The 27,920-nt window shown below is 46.2% G+C and overlaps 1 protein-coding gene across 4 annotated transcripts in view; it reads right to left on the bottom strand.

The window, feature by feature from the left end:
• PRPF38A (pre-mRNA processing factor 38A) overlaps window positions 1–27,920 on the bottom strand; it is a 130,017-nt gene that overhangs the window by 68,318 nt on the left and 33,779 nt on the right. For all 4 annotated transcript variants that reach the window (XM_069642192.1, XM_069642191.1, XM_069642190.1 and 1 more), the window contains exons 4-5: window positions 19,916–20,001; window positions 12,637–12,747 (exon numbers count right to left, since the gene is read on the bottom strand). In XM_069642192.1, coding sequence (XP_069498293.1) covers window positions 12,637–12,747; window positions 19,916–20,001 — 197 coding nt within the window. The remainder of the gene's footprint in view (window positions 1–12,636; window positions 12,748–19,915; window positions 20,002–27,920) is intronic.

The following is a 27,920-nucleotide window of genomic DNA, read 5'->3' on the forward strand; positions in this document are numbered from 1 at the left end:
AGGATGAGGTGAGGCTGCAAGTGAAGTTTAAGCTGAGCTTTAAAGAGATCCACATTTGGGTTGGCTTTGATTGAGATAAGCGATGGGTTCCAGTGGAGCAGGGCATGCAGGATGAAAAAGAACCGAGTAAAGGCAAGGTGCATGGGACAGTGAGGTGGAGTGCAGAGGAGCGAACAAGATGGTGAGTAAACATATCATCAGAAAGGCAGTGATGAGCAAGACCATTAATCACTTTGTAGATAGAAGGAACCTAAAAAGGAGCAGCTATATATGGAGAGCCAACCAGCATGGTGTCGGTAGGTAGAAATGAGGAATGGTCTGGGTAGGTTGTAGAGAGCGGGTAGCAAAGAAGGGAGTAGTTTCTTACCTGTAATTCCATTTCTCCAGCGTTGGCATCTTTCATGGATTCCCATGCTGTGAATATTTCCCGTCAGGCTGGGAAATATTCACAGCATGTGAATCCATGAAAGGTCCAATGCTGGAGAAGAGAACTTTGTCTGGATAGAGGAAACCGTAAACAGGAAGGCCAAGGTGTAGGCTTGAGTGGTAGTCAAGTTTTCTGAGCGCAAGAATGGAGAATATAGTTTTCAGGAGAATGTTTAGTAAGAAATAACCAATTTACCAAATGCTGCAGCAGAAGCAGTGGTAGTGATGAATTGTTACAGTCGGTTGTCAATATAGAGGACCACAAGGTTGCAAGCATGCAAGGTGGGCAGGTGTTGTGGAGAATTCTCAGAAATGTGCCGATTCCTCTCTACCTTAAAGACCCCCAGCTCTTTGCTGGACTCTAAGGCTTATTAATTTTTACCTGGAGAGAGCGAGACCCTTTTTCCACACACTCTCGTATTTTAATGTGAGTTTTGCTCTGTTTCTTTTGGTTTTTGGAGTCTGACAGACGCCATAGGCACCTTTTTACATTGTGTCACATAGCACCTTTAGTGCTGTGGCAGAGGGAAGTCTTTCCAAATTCCCAAAGGTTTAAATACCTTCTCTTGGATAAACTACCGTTTCCAAGAGCAGTAAAGTGAAATTGACTTAAGTTTTAACTTTCTAGGCCCAGCACACACTAGCTTACCATAGAGTGCTGGAGGGGTTACTTAGTATCCCCTTTGTCTAGATTCTCATGTAACATTTTTAATGTTACCCTTTCTTCGATGAATGGCTGGTGGCAGTGGTTTACTGTTCACTACCGGGGTGTATCTTTACCGCGGGCTGTGTTCACAGCTGCACTAAAGCACCCTTGGTTGCCATTTTGGTTGCCATTTTTTCGCCAATTCTATGTGGGTCCTTCTTGAGATTTACTCTGCGCGCCAATCCAGGTTTGGTCCCTTTGTTCATCGTCTTTGGCGGGATTCACGAGTGATGCCCGCCTCTGGCTCCAGGGTGTCTGGTGGGGGCAGGCAGGAAGTGAGAGAGGTGCCCGAAACTCCCTGTGCTTAATCTCCTAGGAGACAGTAATGCACTCTGTTGTGAATGGCCGGCTGGCTGTCCAGCAAGGACAGCCACCGTGCTGTTTGACTGGCAGCTAGGCTGGAATGAATGGAGAAACCTGCATAAAAAGGTGATGTTTTTGGCTTGGAAGGCAGAATCGACCACTGGACAAAGGAATCCGAAGAGGACACCTGCTCCAACTCCTGTACCGTTGGTTTGCCCGGTGAAGCCCTGCTGCTGTGCTGAAACTCCACTTTCATTCTGACTACAGAAGCCCTGCAAGTACTTCTCCCCTTGAGTTGGCGGGACCAATCAACTTCAAAGTAAGCCACCTGGTCATGCTCTCAAAGCTAGTTGCAATTCCACTGCAGTTGCTGTTGGAACCGAAGAGCCATGGAGAGAAACACCAGTTTGTGTGCGTTGCTTTTAAGATCCTCCGGACTCCCAGAAATCAGGACTGACCGAGCCTGAGCCACCTCAACAGAGTGCTGGACCCCAGCAGCAAGAAAAGCCCATCTCGACAGCCAGGAATCACGGTGGTGCTATTTGCGGTAGACGCGAGGAGCTGAAACACCAAAGTGCCACTTGTTTAAGGAAAGGTAAAACCCAATGTCGGAGGAAAGAAGAGTTATTCAGGGAGCCAGGCCAGCCAATGTCAATTGGGCAAAAATCTAGGTGAGCTGAAGCACTTCTTGTAGGTGAATAAAAGTCTTGCACAATGTTTTAGAAGTCTTTGTATAAAAAGTAGAATCATTGTAGGGGCACAAGCTAGGAGGCTTGGGAGAAGTAGAAGATGCAAGCAACTATACAGAAGCAACCAAGACAAGTCTCAACTGATATCAAGTAAGGCTACACAACAAGAGGTAAGTTCGCTTAGACTGTACAGTACCTTTGGTTAGAAGAAATGGTTCCAGCTGGCTTCTGTTCCTTCGTGGCTCTGCAGATCCTTTTGTTCCTGTGCCTCAGTCGTGGGGACAAGAGGGAGGACTTCTGGGAACTCCTGCAACACAACGGGACAGTTGGCAACAGCAAAGGGCCAACTTAAATTCAGTGGCACTTCAGCGGTTCAGCTCCTCGTGTCAGACAGCAAATATCAACACAGCGGTTCTCAGATACCACTTCAGACTTTCCTTGCTTCTGGTGTCCAGCACTGTTGAGGTGGCTCATGCTTGGTCCGCCCTGCATCAGGGAAGTCCGAAGGATCTTCCTAGCCCTCGGGTCCGACTTAAAAGTGATGCACTTCGTTTGGTGTTCCTCTCCCTGGCACTTCGGTTCCAGCAGCAGTGGAGTACAGCCTGCTTCGAGAGGATGTCCAAACGAGTTCACTTTGGAGTTGATTGGCCCCACCAACTGGGAGAAGTCGTCCTTGCAGGGCTTCTCTAGTTGAGGCAAATTCGGAGTTTCAGCACAGCATCAGGGCTTCACCGGGCAAACCAAGGCCCAGGAGTTGCAGCAGGCGTCTCTTCCAAGTTCTTCTTCAGATTCATTCGTCCAGTTGTCGACTCCAAGCCAAAAAGCCTCGCCTTTTATGCAGCTTTCTCCCATTCATTCCAGCCTGGCTGTCATCACACAGGGTGGCTGTCCTTGCCGGACAGCCAGTAGGCCAATCACCTTTGGGTGCATTCATGTAACCAAGGGGATCAAGCACAGGGAGTTTCAGGCACCTCCCTTACTTCCTGTCCCTGCCAGACACTCTGGAGCCAGAGGCAGGCTTCCCTCGTAAAACCCTGGTTTTACACAGTAAATCTCAAGTACTTTGCCAGCAAGAAATGGCGAAAAAGGAAGACTGGGCCATTTTGACAAAATGGGCACCCACGGGTGCTAAACCAAGGCTGCAATTGCAGCCTGCGGTAAAAACACACACTGGTAGTAAAAAGTAAACCACTGCCACCAGACATTAATTGTAGAAAGGGCAACGTAAGATAGTGTGTGCTGGGTCTAGAAAGTTACAAAAGTAAGTAAAGTCAATTTCACTTCACTGCTCTTGGAAACAGTCTATCCAAGAGAAGGTATATTTTTTTATTTAATTGTATTAACAATTTTTATGAAAATATAATCATGAAATAAAGTATTTTCACTGTCCATCCTTCTTTCTTATGACAGATTTCCTTCGAGTTATTAAATTGAGGCTTTGGTTGATCCTCCATACTGTGAGCACAGTGTTCTAGTTCCAAATGGTGTACAAAAAGTATGTATCATCGATATGATTGCCATCACTCATGATGTTTTTTCTCCGCCAACGAGAGCAGCCCAATGGGATTCGTCTTCTATTGTCCTGTGGTTTTCCATCAAGGGGATTAGATACTTGTTTCTGGAGTCCTGCAGTCCAGCGCAATACATCAAGAGATGCTTCATGGTTTCTGCCTGGTTAGGCTCAGTACAGAATGGACAGATGTTGGATTCTGATTTGCCTTGAATTTTGTTTATCTCAGTCGTTTTTATCAGATTCAGCCACATTCTCATGAAGATTGCTCTGTAGACTTTGTCAGAAGGTATTTAACCCTTTGGGAAATCTGGACGACTTCCCTGTGTCACTGCACTGAGGGTGCTGTGTGACAATGTAAAGATGATGCCTATGGAGTTTGTCAGACTCCAAAGTCCAACGAAACCCATAGTCCAAATCACAGAAAAATACGAGAAAGTGAGGAAAAAGGTCTCACTCTGTCCAGGTTAAAAAAAAAAAATCCTAGAGTCCAGCAAAAGTGCTGGGGATCGCTAAGGTAGAGAGGAATTAGCACATTTCTGAAAATTCTCCCTAACATTACGTAACACACCTATTGGTATAGGTCTGTACTACACAAGTTGGTAGAGTGACTGAGCAGCCAGACATCTCAAGAGGGGTAAATGTGAGCTGTAGCATCGAAATCCACACATACAAGTATCCAAATAACACTTACACTCAAGGTTTTCAATTAACAATTATTTAAACAGTCAATTTTAAATAAACACTCTTTAAAAAGGGCAATGTGCAACAGTAAAAATATACTTAACATTCTCAGAATCAAGCTAAGCAAGTAGATACTCTTGAGATGCTTCATGCACACTTCCTGCACCCAAAGGTGACTTCAATCACGACAGTATTGGCATTTATATATCACTTTTTGCAGTTGGTAAAATTCAGAGGTTGTGGAAAAGGAAATGGTTAGTGAAGGAAAAGGTTAACGTTTCTCAGAGCACGTGAGCAATTTTCAACCTCCCAATGACGTCTAGATAAAACCTTTCCCCCAACAATACTAGTTAAACTAATGTACCACCTATGAGGGACAGAATCAAAGTCATTGGGTCAGAAGAATCTACAGGGAGCCAGGACAAAGTCAATTTGGACAAGGTCTATGGAGCTGAGGCACTTCTAAGATAAAGTCTTCCATAAATAAGAGTTTGTAGAAAATCACTGTTGGCCCACAAGCTGTTAGGCTGGTGAAAGTCAGAGGCGAGATCATTCAAAAAGCAGCTACTGCAAGTCTCAAGTGAGATAATACAAGCAACAGACAAAAAGAGGCAAGTACACCTTACTCAGCACAGTACCTGTTAGGCGGAATTGCCCTCTGGGACCACCACACACAATTAGGACTACAGGTGTAAGCTAGACCAACCTTTGGTACAAGTCTTTTCCACACAGTTTGTTGGTAGTGAGCTTAGCAGCCAGGCTTATCTCAAGAGTGAATATGTCAGTACACGTAGTTACACAGAGGACTTTCAATCACAGTGGTTCAAGTAGACACTTATACTCAAGGTTTCTTGGTGAAACACTTATTAATGTATTACACAGTCATTTAGAAAACATTCACTAGAAGGAGACAACTTCTATACCAATACACTACAAAACTAAGCTTTTGAAATAGTTTGACCTCCCCTGAAATAGGAGCCAAATGGCAGTTCAGTTACTTAAGATTTGCCTGTTAATTCAAAACACAATGATGGAGAAAATCATTTGACTTATACAAATGAGGCTGCGAAGAAAAGAGGGATATGGCGAGACCAAGGGTGGATCTCTGACACCAACTCAAGATCCAATATGGGTCTTGACCGTCGGCCCCTGAATAAGAAAACATACCTATAACAATCAACAAGACCACCAACCAAGGCGAGCACGGTCTCACTATGCTTGTGGAATACAATAGGCCACAAACACCTCTTTAATGAAGGTACTCTGCAAAGGTTTTTTTAACCTTAACAAATCCTGCAATCTCTTCTCAACAAGGCCGACCAGCATCAGGCATGCTGATCCTTGTTAAAATCAACCCTTCTTGGACAATTGTATCAAGAAAGAACATTCACCCGTGAGCACAGTATATGTCCATTCTCATACCAACTCCTAACAAAAATCAAGAACAACGTACAGAAAACATCTACACTACCATTTTCAATATATACTGGAATCCTACTGCAATGAATGACAACAAGTTCCTTGAATTTATATACGACAAAATCGATAATATTGCCTCAATAAACCAAGGAGCTGAATTTATAATCACAGGGGATTTCAACTTCCATTTATTTGACAAGGAAGGCCAAAAATTGGAGTGAAATGCATTATCACTCAGAGCCAGAAAATGGGTCAAAGAATTATCCATCCGAAATCTCATTGATTGAGCCCACTGCGAACAATAAAGGAGTGCCTATACCAACATGGTCTCGCGAAAACACAACATCAATTATTGACTATATCATTACATCAGAAGGGCTAATAAATCTAATCATTTCTACTGACAATATTCCTCAATCCACCAGTGATCACCACCAAATAAGAATCACATGGGACACAGTAAAAACAAAATATCCACAAATAACTTTGCCAGCTTTGGAGATTAATAATGCTCTTAATAAACTTTGCATCAAAAACCATCTAATACCTGGCATATTATCAACTTTTAAAGAGTCCACTCTTCAGGATCAAGCAAAACTTAACTACGGTTGGATCCTCGAGAAATATCATCAACCATGCCATAAGAAAAACAAACCTAATACCTCCCATAAACATCAATTCAACCCAGAAATTGTACTGAAGAAAAAGCTTCTTCAAAAACAAATTAAACTAAAAAAAATAAAAACATGATTTTGAAATCAAAATAAAAAAAGAAACAAAAATACTCAAATGCAATTAAAGCAATCAAGGCCCAAATAAAACAGAATGATGCCGAAGCAATTTTAGCTGCACTCAAAGAGAATAACACAAGGCAATTATGGTCTCTGCTGAACGCTTCTCTCAAAACAAGAAGCTCAGGAATGGACTAAGCATTTCACAACACTCTATAATCCTTATCCTATTGTCTCATTAACTGCCACAACACAAAACGAGGATTCCTGGAATCTCAATTGGGACGTTAATGATATAAGAAATACCATCATGGATCTGAACCCTTCCAGAGCACCAGGACCCGATGGGCTATCAAATGCTATGCTCAAAGCAAATCCGAACGAATGGGCATCCTTCTTCTCCAACTCATCGAAAAAACATAACAAATCCCTCGAAGTTGGACTTTGGCTGTTTTGATTCCTATCTTCAAAGCTGGTGATCATAAAAGCCCCGCAAACTACAGACCCATAGCCCTGCTGGATCCCTTGGGTAAATTATTTGCGGGATATCTTGTCAAAAAAAACTTAACTGGGCTGAGGAAAATGCAAAACAAGAACAAAGACAAACTGGCTTTGTCAAGAAAATTGGAACAAACGTTAATCTACTGTTACTGAATCTGATCAAACATGAGGCGATAATCAAGAAACAACAAGTATATGCAATTTTCATAGATTTAAAGATGGCCTTCGATTCAGTGAACAGATCAAAGTTTCGGTCCAAACTCCCAGCCTGGGGCTGTCCTCTATATTGAATCCCATCAAGCAACTCTACTCAAACACCTCTGTCTGGCTAACCAATGACGGAATGGTTACACCTCCCATTCACACCTCCAATGGTTTGAAACAAGGATGTCCATTGGCAGCCTGCCTCTATAATTTGTATACTTATGACTTTAGCAAATAAATTCAAAACTCAGCAGCTAATCCACCAAAAATCAATAATGAATCTATCCAGACACTAATATATGCTGATATTATCATTTTGGACAAAACTGTATCGGGCTTACAAAAATCTCTAGATAAAACTCATGAGAATGACCTGGTGATTAACAGCAACAAAACGAAGACGATGAAACTTTCCTCGCAGAAAAATAATAAATCCACTCTAAAAATATATCTAGAAAGAAACGAGATCATTATAACGACGTCAATGAAATATTTGTGTGTGATGATCAACTCTTCCGCAAATTAACAAGAATGGTAGAATCATATCGAGGAAAAAGCCAGATCCCTGGCCAGACAATGCTGTTTCTTTCTTAGGAAGTATGGAACATACTCTATAAAACCCACAATAGCCTTGTATAAGCAAAAGGTGATCCCAATACTAACGTATGCCTCCGAGTCCATGATCAACCAAGTAATCATAAAATGGGCCAGGTATGAAGCGTTGTTTTGGAGGAAAACTCTCTCCCCCAAGGTCGTTTCCTATGGCTAGAATTCGTTACGAACTAGCTATTCAGTCCATCAAATCTATAGTCTTGTGGAAGCAAATGGACCTTAGGAAAATAATCTCAAAAGACAAGATCCCGTCACTGGAAATATTAACAGAAAAAAAAAAAAAAATCAGCTTTCTACATCACTGCACTAACAAAATGGGTTTCTGAAATCAAAATGAAAATGCAAGCCGAAGATATCTCTGAGGAAATGTTGATCAACAGACCTCAGCACGCAAAGCGTAAAATACAGACTAATGATTGGATCCAAACCATCGCTGATTAAAATAAATACAAAAGACATCTAAAATGCCAAACAGAAACAAGAGCTCTTCATGAATTACCTGCTTATTTAAACCTCTTTCCGGATTGCAACATTCGTGCTCCGTTTCTCCGATTTAGGTTTAACATCCTACCAACGCGGGACTATCAGTCTATGATGGACAAAACAAAAAAAATAACTGTCGCTTTTGTAAAGTCGCAAATTGCAAAGAAACTTTGTTCCATTTGATCATGATTTGCCCAGCATTGAAGGACCAAAGATCCTTGCACAGAGACTATTTTGGCTTATCGCAGAAACAGCTATCAACTCAAGAAAGATGGGACAATTTGTTAAGGGGTCAAGATAAAAACCTAATTTTGACAATTAAATTTTGGCTGGCAATTACTAAATGAAATTCGAAATGATTGAAATATAAATATGGATTTTATGATACTCTCATTTTCCTTTTCACTCTTTTCTTTTTATTCTTTCTATTTTCTCTTCTCCTGTTTAAACGTATTACTTCATGTTATGTAGAAATGAATAGTTTGTAAAATCAAACAAAACATTTTAATAAAAATAACAGTTACTTAGCAGTGAGCAAAAAGGACAAAAGAATGGATTACATATACTTTCTAGGCAATGCAAATAGTTTCATTTCACCAGAAGAGTTCAATTCAAGTCAATAGGCCAGGCCAAAGTCAATGGGCTAGTGGTCTGGATAGGAAGAGCAGTTCTGTATCAAACGGTAAAGTCTTTGCAAAAGTTCTCAGAAGTAGTTTAGGCGAAAAAAAAAAAATTTGTGGGGTCACAAGCTGATTAGGCCTGCAAGTTGGGAAAGTACAAACTCGCCGCGAGAGTGGCGTTCTCTCAATCGGGTTGGCACAGTAGCTTTGTATGAAGAAACAAATGCTGCTGAAGTCGTGGTTCCTGGCAGTTTCAAGAACACAAACTGGTGTCACTCTCCCTGGTTAATCCTAACCAGCCTTGAGGATGGTATCCAGGTGTCTTTAGAGTTGATTGGTCCCATCAACTCAAGGAAGAAGCCGTCCTTGAAGGAGCTTCTCTGTCGAATGGAGTTTGGCAATTCGAAGCCTGCAGCATGGCTTCACCGGCCAAAACAACGTTCCAGGAGTTGCAGCAGCCATCCTCTTCCAGCTCGTCTTCGGTTCTTTTGTTCCAGTGGTCAACTCTGCTTTCCAGTCCAAGAGACTCCCCTTTTAAACAGTTTTCTCCCTTTCATTCCAGCCTGTCACTCACTGTAACGCTCACCTGATTCTCGCAGAGGCGCCGGTCTTGACTGGGCGACTACCGTATCTTCAAAGGTGATGTGTAGCACCCGGTTGGCTCTTTGGGCTGGACCTCTGTGCACTGTATGCCTGACGTGTAGAGTAGGATGTCTGCAGATAGAAAATAAGGGGTTAATGAACTGGGGTTATTGGGTTGTCCCTATCTCTTTCCTCTTCTCCTCTCCTGTAGACCCCCAAAGGTTAACGCTCTCACCTTAGGTAAGTGAATGCCGAGCTCTCCATCTGCCTCGGGGCAGGGTGCTGTAGCCAGTTTCTTCACTGGATAGGTAGCGCAGGCCTCTTGACTTCAGAGGACTGCTGTCCGTCGTTTACTGCACGAACGGTAAGTTTCGAGTCATTCAAATGTCTTTTTAAAGTCTTTAGTAATGATGTCTCTTGTTTTGCAGGGTTCCGGCGATGGCGGATGACGGGCTGAAGTGAGTTGAAGATGGAGCCCGTGTGATGAATAGAAGCGCCTGGAAGCACGTGAGTAAGCGCTTGATGCCTGCTTCACGATGCGCTCTAACTGTCTTTTTATTTTGCAGGTACGAGTTCGGAGCGGCTGCAGGGTGCCGAAATACCCACTGGATTAGATGTGGAAAGGAGTAATGGCACGTGAGTATTAAAGTTCCCCAATGTCTTTAAACGCACCTTGTTTTGTCTTTCAGATGCGTATGCAGCGCCGAAGGCCTCCGGAGCGTGCGAAGAGTTGGTAAGCTTTTGCCTTTCAGATGCCGGAATGCAGTGTGAAGACCTCCGGAGCGCACGAAGAGTAGGTAAGCCTTTGCCTTTCAGATGCCGGAATGCTAACCTGTTCTTTCTTGTCTTTATAGGTGTTGCTGAAGACTGGATTCAGGACGGTAAGCCTTTTTCCTTAGGCCCAGGACTGGATGCAGAAGACACGATGAGCGTCCTGCTGCAGAGGGTGCAGAATAACGCAAAGCAAGATTCATCCACCGGGTGTGGTTTAAATAGCCTCCTGTAGTGCTTGGGTGTCTCCTTCCACAGCCACGCCTAAGTAAGAAAAGAGTTCCTGGTAAGAAAAGAGTTCCTGCCTTCCAGAAGAGTTCCAGTGTTCTAAATCTAGGGAGTGGCTCCAGCCCCACCCAACAGGAAAAGTAGTTCCAAACAGAAGAGGATCAGAGGCTCAACTGGCAGGCAAGTAAGCAGCATGGTCTGCTGCAGGTAAGTCCACCCAAGCATTATGAGCCCGGCGCTTCCAGCGCTGGGACTGGGCATATTTATGAGCCTGGTGCCACTGGCGCCAGGACTGGGTCCAAAAGGTCCCAATTGGGACTGGTTGGCACTCGGAACCTGGGTTATGGATCTGCTTCCAAGGGAGTTGGGAAAACCCTGACCTTTTGGAAGCAGAGATCATGACACTCACCCAGCACGGTGGCTGCCCTTGTCAGACAGCCAATCACACCAGAGTGCATTTGGGTCTCTTAGGAGACTAAGCATAGGGAGTTTAGGGAACCTCCCTCACTTCCTGCCCACCCCAGACACTGGGGCGGCAGAGGCGGTCTTCAGTCCTGAAGCCCGCCAAAGGCACACGGACAAAGGGACCAAACCTGGCTTGGCACGCGGAGCCAAACACTAGAAGGACCTTTCCAAAAGGAAATGGCGAAAAAAGAAGACCGAGACCAGTTTAAACAAAGGGGCTTAAAGGCACCAGCTTGAAAAACATGGCTCCTGCGATTTTTAGCTACCGGTGTTCGCGGTCGGGAAAAATCATGGTAGTTTGTAAAACCACTGCCATCAGCCTTTTCAATAGCAAAGGGTAGCCTTTGACTGCTAGTGTTAAGACACAGGGGATATTATGCAACCCCTCCAGCACTCCATTGTAAGATGGTGTGTGCTGGGTAGGGGAATTTGGAAAGACTAGTAAAGTCAATTTCACTTTACATGCTCTGGGAAACAGTAGTTAATCCCAGAGAAGGTATTTAAACCTTTGGGAAGTCTAAAAGACATCCCTGTGTCACTGCACTGAGGGTGCTGTGTAACATGAAAATATGATGCCTATGGAGTGGTCTAAAACTCCATAAATCAAAGAACACAAGTGTAAAACACATATTAAACACATGAAAGAGTGGGGGGGAAAAAAAGGCTCACACTCTTTCCAAGTAAAAGAAATCAAGTGCTCAAAATCTGGCAAAGTTGCCGGGGCTCTCTAGGGTGAAGGGAATTAGCACATTTATGAGAATTCTCCCTAACAGTACCTTAGGTTAGAAGAAGAGGATCCACCTGGCTTCTGTTCCGGGTGCAGATCCTGGGCCTCAGTCATGGGGACAAGAGGGAGAACCGTCTAGAGGACTCCGGCACTGCATTTCGAGGGTAGTCGGTGGCTACAGGATCTTTTCAGTTCAGCAGCACTTTGCAGTTTCAGCTACCGGGAAATAGCACCACCGCAGATAGTGGACACTTGATGGGCTTCCATCACTCCTTGAGTCCAGCACTCTGGTGAGGTGACTTGAGCTTGGGTCGTCCTGCTTCGGGAGGGTACTCAGAATTTTCCTGGCGCTCTGGTCTTGTATGTATTAGTGTGAGGGACAGATTCCTTGTGTTATTGTGTTTCCTTTAGTTACTTTCAGAGAAAGGGAAATTCTCTTTACGGTAGTGACAGTGAGGCATTCCTCAAACCCTTTAAGTTAATAAAAAGGCATTTTATGAAAAACCTTCACAAAGTTGTCCGCCTAACATTGCTGATCCATCACACAACCCAATGAGCGAATGGAGTCTAAATGCAGCTGTCCCTTTAACGTTTTGGTTTAATCAGGTATTTTAGGTCAGATATTCAGGAAGCCCCCTAATGCCAAATTCTGAAGTCTTAAGAATCCAGGCAAATGGTGGCCGATGGCAAGAGGGTGTTGAAAGCTGCTGAACATTTTTTTAAACCAACATTTAAATTAGCTGGAGCACATTCACAAGTATGAGGTAGCTTGTTACACAAGCATCCAAACAGATACACCGTCTAGACTTAAAAGTGTTGATGCAACTATATCTTGATTTGGGAGTGGAGAGGGGGAGAAGGTGGAGTTAAGGGACACATTACATTAGAAATGTGGAAATTAAATGCCTTAAAAAAAAAAAGTGTCAAACGTTCTGGATAGTAGGTTATTTTCTATTATGTGTAATCATTACTAACCTTGTCGTCGTCTTCCTCTTCTTCCTCACTCGACTCTACGTCATCCATATCTTCTTCCAAGGCACTGACTCGTGTGTCCAACAACTCTGCCTCTTCCAAGACGTAGCGTTTCTAAAAGAACACATATTTGAAAAGCATACATTAGACTAACATAAGCTTGTTGTTCACGTGGGTTACAAGGGAATGCCCCCATCACACTGGCAGAGTCAAACTGAATTTAAGGAGGTAAGTAGTTAACTATGCTACAATAAACCCCTCAAAATCAAATACAGTTCCAAAAATAAGGCAACACTACTACAAGATGTCCCTCTGTTAGAGGACACTTTATTAGAGAATCTCTCGGAGTCCTCCTTCTAGGATCGTTGTACTAGGTATAAATAAGGGCTTTCAAGATGGCGCCCATTGCAAGAAAAACACCATCACTGTGTGCTCAAAAGGACACGCTGTATAGAAAAAGTTAAGGAACAACACAGGAGGGGAGAATTAACTGTGGAGATAGAAAATGTTAGGGAGTTTTCTACAAGTTGCTGTCTGACAGAACGTGGAAAACCTCACCTTACTTGACAGTTTTATATCTTAGTTTAGGCCTGTACTACCCAAAGGTTACCCCAGTACCTTTCTTTAAGGAAAAGGTGAAACCATCAGGAAAAACAAAGTCCATCCCTAAATTCCAACATGAGTTTTACCAGTCTTTCCAAAAACCCTACATTCAAAGTCCTTTTCCTGACAAAAAAATCTATAACATCTGTATCCCTTTTTTGGAGACCACCACAACTCCCATAATCCCATTCCCATATTGAAATACCCAAGGACTGGGATGAAAAAGAGGCAGGTGGGGGTCATCGATTACCCATAGGAATCAATGGGCAATGGATTCCTATGGGCAGTCTCCATGTTGTCCTGATGAGGTCAGGCAGAGTCAGACATGGAGGGACAAATACTCACACCTGACTCCAACCAACTCTAGCTTGGAGTATAAAAGCAGCATCCGGAAACAGCATTTTGAGCGAGCTGGTGATGCTGAATGGCACAGAGAAGCTAGAGAGACCATACATGCTGGAGAGAACCTGGAAGGCCTGAGGAGAAAAAGCTGCCCAGACACTGGACCTGTGAGCACAGGGGAGGCTGCAGAGTGGAGTGGAAGCTGTGCCTCCAGGGAGCCAAACCAGAGGCAGCTGGGGTTACTTGGTGGCACCCACATCAGAGCTCCTCCCCTAGGCCACAAAGGAGAACCCAGGCCTTTGAGGGGCAGGACCCTGATCTCAACCAAAAATCCCCTTTTTGCTCTTGCTGCTGCCAAACCACGAGAATGCCATCATGGGGGAGCTTGTGAAGTGGGAGCAAAATACACGCAATGCATTCCGGGACTTGATGTCCAAAACTAGTTCTTTGTGGAAACAGAGGGGTCCAAGCCCAGCTGAGGGAGATCTTTGTTTAAAACATTAAGGAGGGGTCCGAACCCGAAGGAGGGATCACCCCAAGAACTTTTGGGTAGAAGTCAGGAACAGAGACCCAGAAAGCCAGAGTGAATAAGAAGAGGCATTGAGAGACCAGGGAAGAAATTAGTTACTCACCATAGTGACTAGCTTACTCCTAGTCCCCATTCCTCCATACTGTATGGGCGTCCCAACCTTTTTCACCAGAAAGAAAATCTTCCCCTTTGATGCACGCGGCGCGGTCCTGGGAGACTGCGCTTCCCTGACTCTGGCCACCAGCGCCACTCAGTCCCCTTTGACGTGTCAATATTATAGTTGCTCAATTAGTCTCGGGAGGATAGCTTAGGAGCAACGCACTCACCTTGGAAGCAAGACGATGCAGAGCAACACAGGTTCACGCTTAGAAACATCTGGGTATTAGGCGTGTTATAAATAACCAACTACAAGCAGTGCCACAGTTAAAAGTAGTTCACAGAAGAAAGGTTTGTATGTCGGTTCACAAGCTGGCTTGGCCTGCAAATTGCCAAAGTTCCACGAACGTTTGTGGTGAGAGTTAAGTTCTCTCAGTCGGGTTTTCACAGTACCTTATATTGAAGAAAAAGATGCAGCTGAAGACTTCTGTTCCTGGCAGTTCCTGCAGATCTCGCTGTTCCTGAGCCTCAGTCGTGGGGACAAGAGGGAGAACGTTGGGGGGACTCCTGCACTGCACAGGTCACCAAGCTGGCAAAATGGCAATTCCGGTTGCTGTTCTTCAAGCTCACAAGCTGGTTTCCTTCCCCCAACCCCCCTGTTTAATCCAACCAGCTCCGAGAATGGTCTCCAGGTGGCTTACGAGTTGATTGGTCCTACCAACTCAAAAGGAAGAAGTTGTCCTTGAAGGGGCTTCTCTGTCGAGATGAACAGGCGGTTAGGACCTGCAGCAGGACTCCACCGGGCAAACCAACGGTCCAGTAGTTGCAGCAGCTGTCCTCTTCCAGCTGGTCTTTGTTTGGCATAATTGCAGGGAGTACCCTCTGGGAACACCACACACAATTAGGACTACAGGTGCAAGCAAAAACCAACCTTTGGAATAAGTCTATACCACATACTTTTGGTAGCGAGCTGAGCAGCCAGGCTCATCTCAAGAGGGAATGTGAGCAGTAGAAGTTACAAAGAAGTATCAATCACAGTGGTTCAAGTCACTTACTCTCAAGGTTTCTTGGTAAAAATATTTATACATTTATTTACACAGTCATTTAGGTTGGTGGGACCAACTGACCCCAAGACGAACTTGACTGGAACACCTCTCCACGCTGGCTGTACTTATTCGCTGCTGCTGGAACTGAGTGCCAGGGGACAGAAACACCAGGAACAAGTGCATGGTCTTTAAGCCGTATCCGAGCTTCAGGAAGATCCTGAGGACCCTACCGAAGCCAGGTGAACCACACCTGAGCGACAGTACTGGTCCCCAGAAGCAAGGGGAGCCCACATGGTGTCCAAGAACCGCAGTGGTGCTATTTCCCGGTAGCTGAAATCGCAAAGTGCTGCTGATCTGAAGTAAGCCCATTGCTACTGCCGACCTTCAAAACGCAGTCCAGGAGTCCCCAGCCGTCCTCCCTCGTCCCCACGACCGAGGCCCATGAACACAGGTTCTGCAGGACTGCAACAGAAGCCAGCTGGACCCTTTTCTTCAGACCTAAAGGTACTGTCTAACTAGGGGTACTTGCCACTTGTGTGTGGCTTGCTTGCTCTCAATGGAGACTTGCATTAGCTGCCCTTTGCAGAGTTGCTTGCATCTTTGCCTTTCACAAGCCACTCAGCGATTCTTTCTTTCTACAAACTCTCTATATAACATTGTGCAAGACTTGTGTGCTACCTTCAACAAGTGCCTCAGCGCCCCTAGACTTCGCTCAATGGACATTGGCTGTCCTGGCTCCCGGTAGACTCTTCTGACCCTTTGACTGTGTTTTATCTGTCCCTCCAAAAGTCATCGTTAGGCAAGATTTGGTGCAGTACCCTTTGGGTACACTACAACAACCTTGTCCCCCTGGCGATAGGAACCCGACCTTTGGAATAAATCAGTACTACACAGGTTGGTAGTGTGGCTGAGCAGCCAGACTTCTCGCAAGAGGGGTCAATGTGAGCAGTAGGGTGGTTATACAGAGAATCAGTGACAAGTATCCAAATAAACTCTTACACACAAGGTTTCTTGATTAAACAATTAATTTAACAGTCAGTTTGAATAAGCCTTCTTCAGAAGGGGCAATATATAAGCAAAACACAAATACCCTCCAAAATACACTCTTAGTTTCTCCAAATCAGAAAATACCCACTGGGGTTGGCACACAGACACTTCCTACACCCTCAAGTGACTTAAATAGTTAGGAAACTGTGGACATTAATGTATCACTGGTGCATTTAGAGCAATACTGCGAAGGATATCAAAGAAAAGGGTTATAGAATAAAACAAGAGATCACACAATTATTCTGAAGCAGGCAAGTACTTTTGAACTCCCCAATGCAAAGTAAGTTAACCCCTTCCTGGGAGGAAAGGTAAAGCACAATGTAGGAGGTAAGAAGAGTCATTCAGGGAGCCAGGCCAGCCAATGTCAATTGGGCAAAAGTCTAGATGAGCTGAAGCACTTTTTATGTTACCCTTTCCTCTCTGAATGGCTGGTTGCAGTGGTTTCATTCGAACTACCATGGTTTGCCTTAATCGCGGGCTGCGTTCGCAGCTCCGGTAAAGCAACCACGGGAGCCATCTTTTTCAAAATGTTGCTGGAGCCATCTTTGACAAAATGGTCCCTAGTCTTCTTTTTTCACCATGTCTGTGTTTGGTCTCTGTTGGGTGAAGCCCGCCTCTGGCTCCAGAGCGTCTGAGGTATGCAGGAAGTGAGGGAGGTGCCCGAAACTCCCAGTGCTTAGTCTGCTAGGAAACCCAAATGCACTCTGTGGTGATTGCCTGGCTGACTGTCCGGCATGGACAGCCACCCTGTTGGGTGATTGACAGCTAGGCTGGAATGAATGTGAGAGAACTGAATAATAGGCAAGTCTTTTGGCTTGGAAGGCAGAGTCGACACGTGCACGAAGGAACCGAAGAAGAGCTTGAAGAGGTTGCCTGCTGCAACTCCTGGGACGTTGGTTTGGCCGGTGAAGACTTGCTGCAGTGCCGAAACACCAAGTTTGCATCGACAGAGAAACCACCGCAAGGACGACTTCTCCTCTTGAGTTGGTGGGAACCAATCAACTCCAAAGTAAGCCACCCGGACATCCATCTCAGAGCTGGTTGAATTACCACAGAGTTGCTGCTGGAAACCATATAGCGAGAGGAACACCAGATTGTGGGTGTTGCTTTTAAGCTGGCCTAGAGCTTCTGGGTGATCCTCCGGACTCCCAAGAAGCAGGACTGACCAAGCCTGAGCCCCCTCAACAGAAGCTAGGAAAGTCCACCTCAACAACCAGGAACTGCGGTGTTGCTATTTGCAGTAGATGCGAGGAGCTGAAATACAAAACCACTGCAAATGAAGTTTGCCAGTTACAGGTTTTGACCGTCCCAGTGCATTGCATGAGCCCCCCACAACCTCTCTTGTCCCCATGACTGAGGTCCAGGAACATGAAGATCTGCAGGACTGGACAGGAACAGAAGTCATCAGCTGCATCTTTTCTTCGTTGCTAAGGTACTGTAAAACAAGTCTAAGAGAACTTACCTCTTACTGTAGAAGAGGTTGTAACTTCCACAAGTCTAATCAGCTTCATTTGGTTCTTTTTCTTATCCTCAGAACTTGTGCAAATACTTTTCCATTTAGTTACCAGAAGTGCTTCATCCTATACAAGACCTTTGCCTATTGACTTTGGCTTAGCCTATTGAATTGTATGACTCAACTATTAAGAGTGTTCTGAATGCCAACAGTAAGATATTAATGTCCCCAGCACCCTTGTTATTGAAGTCACCTGTGGGTGTAGGTTGTATCTGTGGGCCATCACAAAAGGGTCTTTACTGATTCAGAAACTCAGAGTGTACAGTATTGAAGTATATGTGTGTGTGTGTGTTACTATTCTATTCCTCCCTTATGAAGAAGGCTTTATAACCGACTGATAAATTAATAATTGTTTATGCAAGAAATCTTGCGTGTAAGAGTTCATTTGAATACCTGTAACTGAATCTTTATACAACTACACTACTGCTCACATTTCCCCTCTTGAGATGAGCCTGGCTGCTCAACACGCTACCAAAACTGTGTAGTACAAGCGTATACCAAGGGCTGGGTTGCCTATACCTGTAGTCAGAGTTGTGTGTAGTGTTCCCAGAGGGTACTGCATTCAAACTTTGCCTAACAGTCAGTGAGTGAGTGAGTGTGAGCGAGTGTGATCCTAAAATGGTATCTACTTACTGAAATGAAGGAGGATATTTTTGAAGTGTTTTTTATTGTTGCATATTGCCCTTTCTAAAGAAGGTTTATTTTAAAACTATTTAATGAATAATTATTTTAATAAGAAACCTTGAGTACAAGTGTTATTTGAATTCACAGTGAATCTCTATGTTGCACCTCTACAGCTCACATTGACCCCCTCTTGAAATAAGCATGGCTGCTCAGTCACTCTACCAACTTGTGTAGTACAGGCCTATACCAAAGGTTGGGTTCCCTATTGCCAAGAGGACAAGGCTGGTGTAGTCTCCCACAGGATTACTTCATACAATCTTGCCTAACACCTACCCCTGGTACAACTTACCTGCGGGTTGTTTGCTTGCTCCTGTGATCCTGGGGGCTGTAGATTGCTTCATCTCGTACCGCTCCAGCTCTCCCATAGTTACATTGGGGTATACCACCCGTTGTACTCCAACCCTGCCTCAGATAACTGTTCGTGGGGGCACTCCTACAAGGGAGCACCCAGATTTACTTATCTGCAATACTAAAAGACTCAGGTCAGGCTCTGCCATACTGAACCTTTTACCCGGCTTTCCTGCTCCACCGCTGGCCCAGCTGATCACAGAGACTCACATAAGATAGGCTAGAATATAGTTATTAAAAGTTAAACAAGTTTGGAACAGTTAGCAAAGCCATCTGAAATGTATATGCAAAGTGATTGGCTGATAAAACCCAGTTGTAGAATTTTTTGAATTACATTGGTAGTAACCAAAGTATACTCCAAAGTGATCTTCTTACTGTTTTAAAGTACTTAATTGACTTGTGAATTATCACCTCTGCATCAGTGCATATAATAAATGCCTATTCATTAGTGCATTAGTGTTTTCTTGAACTAAGTGTATGCTCAGAGTTCTTTGTTCCTCACTACAGCCCTCCTTAGAATAAGCATGGCTGCTTGCCATTACGCCACAATGCCCACGGGCTGCTTTGTGTGCTTTATAAAAAAATAAACAAGAACCATCAATAACAAATAGAATTGGTATGTTGCCCATGATTTCACATTAACATTAAAGGCAGAATTATGGGCTCCTAAAAGCTGGGAATTGGAACAATATTCGAAATACGTACACAAACCAGCCTTCGACTAAGACATCTTTTCAGTGGCTCAGATATTTTCCTTATACCGGGAACTATAACAAGGAACCTCCACGAAGACCTAGTCTAGCATTTTAACGTTATATTATAGGAGGGCTCCAATAAAACCCAACCCAGGACTCTCAACAAGCCCCAAACACACCCACAAACATAATTCTACACATGCCTCTCACACCATTAACACATACCAATTTAGTAACCGCTTTAAAGACCACCAGAAACTGGTGTATCTTGCAAGGTTTTTCCTAATAAAAGCTACCAATTTAAAAAATAAATAACTAAAGGCACACACGCAAATGTACAATTAGCAATCTTTCACAAACTTAACCAGACAATACATACCTGCAAGCGTGGTAGAATTATATCACAAACACGTTCACTGTGAAGTAGCTCATCGATAAACTCATCTACATGCATTAGTTCAAAATCTGCAGAGAGCACAGTGAAAAAGAAATCATAATTCATTAGTGCTTGCATTTGAACTTCTAATATTGCAATGACCAATTCAAAACTTGTTGGCAAAAACATAGTAAGAAATGCCTATTGGTAGTTTAATATAGCAATCACTGATACGCTTGGGCATAAAGGGCTAGTACAGCCAGCCCGAGCCTAGGCAGGCCAGAGCAAAGTAAGGGCCTCAGTAAGGACTCTGCTGTTACTGGCCCTGTACGCCCCCCCTCATTTTCCAAAACACAGGTGATTGCTATTCACAAATGTGTTTTTTTTTTTTTTTTTTAATGATGGGAGAACGGCATGGCACATTTTGCGTGTGGCCCAATCTCCCATCAAAAAAGAAAAACAATGTTTGTTAGGGGGGGCTTGCAAAAGTCAATGTGAATGGACGCCTGAAAGCCCACCTATGGAGAATGGCGGCACACCCCTTAGGGCATTAGTTGGGTATTAAGAGCTCAGAGCACACCTTGGTTTAGAAAAACTCCACACTGAGGAGTTATATAAAAATAGACTATATACTCTAAGGCACACTGTTGGTAATGTTTATTTGTAAAGCGCCTATATACACAAGGCAAGTGTTTCAAAGCGCTCAAGGAGGGAGGGAACAAGAGAAAGTCATTCAGAGCCCTTGAATTTCTGAACGATACAAGTCTGCACAGGAAGAGTGAGTGCATTAATACGGTTGACAGTGTAGATAACAGCAAATCGGTCTGATGACATTTCTGCCGTTTTTCCAGATTCTGCAGATTTGTTGCCTCCGAGTTTGGAGCGGAGTGAAGAGAAGAACCACGACCAGGGACCGTATACATCTGCAAGAGTGTGTGGATTTAGATTTAAGCCAACTGCCACAGGCTCTCCCAGAGGTGGCAGAGGCTTGCCCAGTGATTAAAAACTCTCCACGGTTTAAGCCCATGAGAGTAGCAATTGATAATGCACAAGCCACGGCTGGACCACCCGGGGAAAAGAACAATGGAGAGTAATAATTCAGTGGAAAAGGACTGGTCATGGTTACCGTGGGTGTTGGCAGCCTCTACTGAGATCGAACACCAGGCAGTTAAAAAAGGACCCCCCCCTCTGGATAGGATCATGGAGTTCAAGGGGGTTCTCGCCTGTTCAACGATAGGTCGGACCTAGGACATATGATATTTTACGTATCCAGGAAACGTGGCAAAGGGCCACTGTTAGGCAGGATTATATGTAGTAACCCTGTGGGAGAATACAGCAGCCTTGTCCTCTTGACAATAGTTTATCCAACATTTGGTATAGGTCTGTACTACACAAGTTGGTAGAGTGACTGAGCAGACAAGGTAGCATACCTCCAAATTCAGCAATACTTAGAACAGAACAAAACCATCTCCTAGGAGTCCGTTAGTCCAGCTTCAGACCCCAACACGGGACGGAAACAGCTCTTATAGATCTCAAGGCACAAATTGACACACCGAGAGACAATGGCAAAATCGCCCTGCGATTACTCCTTGACCCATCAGCGGCGTTTGACTTAGTAGACCACAAAATCCTCTGCAACCATCTGGACTCAGCCGCACACTTCTCACAAGAAGCGATAGGCTGGATTCAATCATTTTTAAATAACAGGACCATGCCTGTCTTCTCACCCTCAGCATCTGCAGACCCCATCCATATTACCTGTGGGGTCCCTCAGGGATCATGCGTCTCTCCCGCCAAGTACAATATATTCACAAAGCCCCTTTTCGATGGTCTCGGTATCACCTACACTTAACTATGCAGAGGATACCCAGATCCTCATACCACTGACGGGAGATTATGACAAGGATTTGGCCTTGGTGAATAGTGTACCTCATCATCCAGGCATGGATGGCTACCCATGACAAGACTGAGCTCATAATACTCAACACCACCCCTAACATTCACAAACTTGGCCACAATTACAAGCTTTATCATAGATGTTAACGCCAACCAAGTGGCCAAAGAAATCAAAACTTTAGGCTTCTACCTAGACGCCACCCTGTCCTTCAACAAGTAGGTCAACGTCATGGCCTCCTCCACCGCTTACACCTGTAAGCTAATCAGAGCAGCCAAGCCCTTCCTTTCCACCAACAGCTGAACCCCCCTGGCAAGAGCCTTATTTTATCAAAACTCAATTATTGTAACGCCCTATACCTAGGGGCTAACAAATACATAAGAAAAACCAAATATTACAAAATAATGCTCTTAGAGCAGCATTGAGCATCTCCAAAAAAGATCTATATCCGTATATAACTGTACAGCACTGCGAACCTGCTTTCCTTATCCCTATGTACACAATCTGTATATAACTGTACAGCACTGTAACCGAAGCTGAAATTGTCTTGTTGCTTTCTGCACCCCGATACCCTTAGATCTGGTGCGCATTATAAATAAAACAATTAAACTATCCCTGTTCGGAGCATGGCTGAACATCTTCATCCACACCCAGCCCTCTGCACCACCCAGGGAGTCGAATGGATGACGCAGAGGCACGCAGCACCATTGAGGCCACTGGATCAGGCACACAGAGCAATGTGCCCCAGGATGAAGAGCCTGTGTTCAGTCCACCACACCCCCGCAGCCTACCACCCTTGCCACTGCCTGGACTGTGCCTCATTTGTGACATTGAGGGGCGCCTGAGCCGAACGGAGGAGCGACAGGAGGCTATGCATGCCCTGGTCAGCCGCCACCTCACTGAGGCAGAGCAGACACGGCAGACGATGCAAGACAACACCCGCAACACTGTGCTCATGCTTGGCAGGGCAACTGAGGCCGATCAACTGGCAAGGCGTGTGCATGAGGGCAATGAGATGTCCACAATGGCAGAGTCAATAAACATGATTGTGACTGCAATAGCTGAGCAACAGCACATCATTACACCACCGGCCCAATCCACCAGCGCAACGCCAAGCAGCTCCACCCAAGGAAGCTCCGTGCCCCGCTCGCAGAGACTGACTTGGTTGCAGGAGCCTCAACCCCATGCACCAAAAAGAGGGCGCAAATAGTCCAAGTTCACCAGTGCATGTGTGGAAGAAGTCGTTGGGGAAGGGATGTGTGTGTCATGGTGGAGGTGGCAGTGGGCGTGGGGTTGGTGTTTGAGGGGTGCAGGAGTTTGGATATGGGTTACTGGGGGAAGGTGTGTTGGGGCATTGTGTGTGGGGACGTAGTTTGGCCAATTATCAGGGAGATTGATGTGTACATTTCGACAATTATATTCTGTACATAGTTCACAAACCTTCAATACACCTTGCCAGGTCGCCATGGATGAGGTCCACTATTGTGCAAATGGTGTCCTTGTCCAGGCGGTACATGGTGTGGATCTGTGCAGGGGTTAACTCAAATGGACTGGCCCTTAGGTGAGGGATTGGGGGCTGCTTGCGGGGGGGAACAACTGCCTGTACTGGTGGTATGTGATGGCCTTGCCTCACCCTCATTCTCCCACACTGCATTCCCTGGTTCAATCTGCTGGAGTAGTAGCAGTGCAGGCATGTCCTCCAGCCCCAGTATTGCAACTGCTAATGGTAGCATTTTGGGTTTGCAAGGCGTGTGTAGGTGTGATCCTTCTGTGCTGTGCCAGACTCCATTGCCTCCACCTGTGCTGATTGTGTACACCTATCGCAGGTTTAAACACAGCAGATTGCTATTAATGGCTGCTCCGCGATGCCAGTGTTAACAGCATCATGGTACCCGTTCTGCATGTCCGTGAACCTCGTAATGTGCACTTCCTTACCGCAAGACTGTTACTGGCACGGCTGCAGTGTGCCCAGTCCTGGTAAGCGCTACCCGGTCACAACTGGTCCCTGCAGAAGCCGGTAGCACCGGCATTGCAGGTTGTAGTGCACTGGTCCGGTAAACGATACTGGTATTCCCTTACTGGTATTGTTATTACCAAACGGGCAACCTTGTAATGAGGCCCATTGAAAAGTACCAACTTTTAAGAAAGTAAGTAAAACAACGTAGATATGCTTTTTAAAAGGAGCAAAAAAGTTTAAGTATGTACATCAGGAGACCTTGTAACTTATTGTATTACAGAGTTAGTTACCAGACTAACTTCTTTAGCAAGCAAGTACTTTTCACACTGCTTATAATTTCAATACAGAAGCCTTACCTTCCCTATTCTAGAGCATGAGTTTTCTCAGAGGAAGAAGGGGCCCCTATTGGTGTAGGTGCCAGCTGTAGGGTTCAGTTACAGGAAAGTCAAAGTTCCAGAGGATCTCTCTTCGAACAAGTACTAACTATAGAGTTAGTTGAAAGTGTTCAGACGGCTACCTATAGGCATTCCAGCGTTAGGCCTGGTCGAACGGTAAGGAAACATCTGCAAACACATGAATCACCCACTCAGCCAAACGGGATCGACACGACTTGATTTGAGTATTACCCAAGCCAACACAGTATCTCAGCTAAGAAGAACTTGGAGATGGTGGTCTTCCTGAAGCAGCAGCACATGACCTGGAGCTTGGATTTTTGGTCTGGAGACATCGAAATGGACACTAAAGGGAACCTGGCGGCAGCAGCAGGTGACAAGGAACATGCTCATGAATATTCCCTGTCGTCAGGCTGGGAATCCTCGGTAAAGAAAAAATCAGTATCAGTTTCGTTTCTGATCTGTCTTTCTTAGTAGTAACCAATCACTGGTCTCTGGGTCATACTGCCCCCAGCCAATGACTGCCCTCTCCCTAGGCCCCGCCCCCGGCAGCCATCCTCAGATTTGATAGCACGTAAAGTGGCAGTATGACCAAGTGAAGAGCCGCAGAGGGGTAGGGTTCGCATGTGAATCCATGCCAGACCCATGCTGGAGAACGACAGTTACAGGTATGTAACTTGTTCCTTCTCCAGCATGGGGTCTGGCATGGATTCACATGCTCATGAATATATGAATACATAGCAGTACACACATGCACAACCACGGGATGTGGCAAAGGCTCAACATTAAGCATTACACAATTCAACATTAAGCAACTCTTACCTCCTCTCCTCACCAGGCCCACCTTCAGGCGAACAGGTTGCGTAGCACTGCTTGGCCGACCCTGGACTATTCCCTGGTGTCCCGATCGACGCAGTCGAATCTCGTGAAGGTGTGCGTCAACCTCCACGTAGCAGCCCTGCAGATGTCCAGCAGGGGTATACCAGACAGAAACGCCGTGGTAGCAGCGATCGCTCTGGTCAAATGGGCTCTCGGACGGCCAGGCAGCGATCGGTTTGCCAACCGATGACAGTGCATGATGCAGCCGGAGAGCCATCTGGAAATGGAAGCCTTCGATAGAGCCTTCCCTTGATTCACAGACCCAAAGTTCACAAACAGCTGTGATGTCTTCCGAAAACTCTTCGTGCGGTGCACATAGAACTTCAGCGCTCTAGCTACATCCAGCAAGTGCAAAGTCCTCTCGGCCGGCGACAAAGGCGACGGGAAGAAAACTGGTAACACCAAGGGCTTGTTGAGGTGGAAGTCGACGGCACCTTGGGCATAAAGGAGTGCGTCCTCAGCACCACCCTCGTGTCATGAAAAGTCAAGTATGGAGGCTTGCAGGATAGGGCCTGGATCTCTCCCACTCATCGTGCAGAGGTGATGGCCACAAGAAATGCTGTTTTCCACGACAGGAACTTCAACGGTGCCGAATGCAGAGGCTCGAATGGCGCCCCCATGAGCCTGGTCAGCACCACGTTGAGCTCCCATGCCGGGGCAGGGGCCTTCACCGGCGGGAACGATCGGAACAGTCCCTTCATAAATTCCTTCACCAGACTGAGACCACAAAGACGCCGTCCTGTAGTTCTGGTGTATCGGGAGATCACAGCCAGGTGCATCTTGATGGAAGCATGAGCCAGTCCAGCCTTGGCCAGGGACAGTAGGTGCGGCAGCACTTGAGGAGCCGTAAACCGTAGCGGGTTAATCTTCTGTGCACAGCACCAGAGAACCTCTTCCACTTGTGTCCGTAGCACTTGAGAGTTGAGGACACCCTGGCTTTTGCAAGAACCTCTCTGCAGTCAGCCGGGATATCGTACCCTCCAAACTCTAGTGCTGCAGGAGCCAGGCCTGCATGTTCAGCGACTCCAGGTCGTGATGAAGGATGGCGCCTCCTTCTCTGGAGAGAAGATCCGCGTCCGTCGGCAGCTTGACTGGTGGGGACGCTGACAAGTCCAGAAAGTCCGGGAACCAGATCTGTCTCGGCCACGGCAGTGCGACGAGGATCATCCTGCACCGGGACCTCTTGAGCTGGTTGATGAATCGGAACGGCAACGGAGGGAACGCATATAGTAACAGAACGTCCCAGGGGAACGAGAAAGCATGACCTATGCTCCTCTGCTGGCGCCGTCGCGGACAGGTTGATCTGGGGTTTGCCCCATCGCTGGAAGAGTCGATCCACTTGATCCTGACGCAGTTCCCACTCGTGGCACGAGCGCAGCTCCCTACTGAGTGAGTCGGCGATGGTGTGCTTTATACCTGCCAGATGAAAGGGTAACAGAAACATCCCCTGGGCGACGGCCCAATGCCACAAGTCCTGGGCTTCCTTGGACAGAGCTGGGGATCTGGTTCTTCCATGCTTTTGGATGTAAAACATTGTGGGTGTTGTTGTCGGTGAAGATCCTCACCACCTAGCCCTTGAGGGATGGGAGAAAGGACCCGAGGGCCCAGAACACTGCACGGAGCTCCAGGATGTTGATGTGGAGCGGCTTCTCCTCTGGGAGCCAAAGGCCTCTCGCGTGAAGATCTCCGGTGTGCGCTCACCACACCTCCAGGGAGGCATCCGTAGTCACCGCAACCTGGTGAGTCAGGGTCTAAAAGTCTGTGCCCACCGCCAGATGAGAATGGGTGCCCCACCACCGGATCTCATGTCGGAAAGTCTCATTGAGAGGGATCCTGTCCTCGAAGCTGCCCGCCGCTTGAATCCAGCAGGCGTCGAGAAACTCCTGTAGAGGACGTATCCGAAGCCTGCACAGGCATACGAGATAAATACATGAGGACATCATCCCGATGAGGGACTTGATGGGCCTCACCCTGGCCACGTCCGTGGCCAGTAAACGCTGCACCTTGCCCAGGATGGCCTTTGTCCTTTCCTCTGACGGCGAGGCCAGTCGCGCCACTGTATCGAGCTTGGCTCCCAGAAACGTGCGACCTGCGACGGGGACCAGGTGGGATTTGGGGAAGTTGGAGAAGCCCAGGTCCTTGAGCAGCTGGACGGTCCTCGCTGTGTGTTCCACGGCGAGCTCCTTTGTCCTTGCTCGGATGAGCCAATCGTCCAGGTAGGGGTAGACGTGGATCCCCTGCAGGCGCAGCCGCGCCGCCACCGGTTCTAAGCACTTGGTGAATACCCTGGGCACCGACTTCAGTCCGAACGGGAGGGCCTTCAACTGGTAGTGCCGTCCTTGGACTACGAACCTGAGGAACTGTCGATGTCTTTTTAGAATGGGGATGTGGAAGTACGCATCCTCCAAATCCAACGAGGACAGGAAGTCGCCTTCCTCCAGCTGTCCGAGCACGTGCTGGAGGGTAACCATCCGGAACTTCTGTGCCTTGAAGTACTTGTTTAAGTGATGCAGGTACAAGATGGGGCGCCATCCTCCAGTCTTTTTTACGAGGAAGTATCTTGAGTAAACTCCAGAACCCCAGAGCCTCTTCGGGACGAGCTCGATTGCACTTTTGAGGGACGTGGTTTTCCTTCCTGGCCACGGGTGGAATGGGGGAGGAGGGGCACTTTAGAAATTCGAGGGCGTGCCCCTGAGCCAGGGTATCCAGCACCCAACAGTCGGTGGAGAAGGACTCCCACACGCTGACGAACTTCGCCAGCCGGCCTCCCACCGGGTGCTTCGGTGGGGGCCCGACGCAACGGCCGGTTCAGTTCTGCTTGGAAGCCGCCTTGCTGCCTTGGCCTCCCTGGCGACAACGGCAAGATCCCCCAGACTTGGCTCGTCC

Source organism: Ambystoma mexicanum, chromosome 1q, assembly GCF_040938575.1.
Source record: "Ambystoma mexicanum isolate Mex_15411 chromosome 1q, UKY_AmexF1_1, whole genome shotgun sequence".
Taxonomy (NCBI): Eukaryota; Metazoa; Chordata; class Amphibia; order Caudata; family Ambystomatidae; genus Ambystoma; species Ambystoma mexicanum.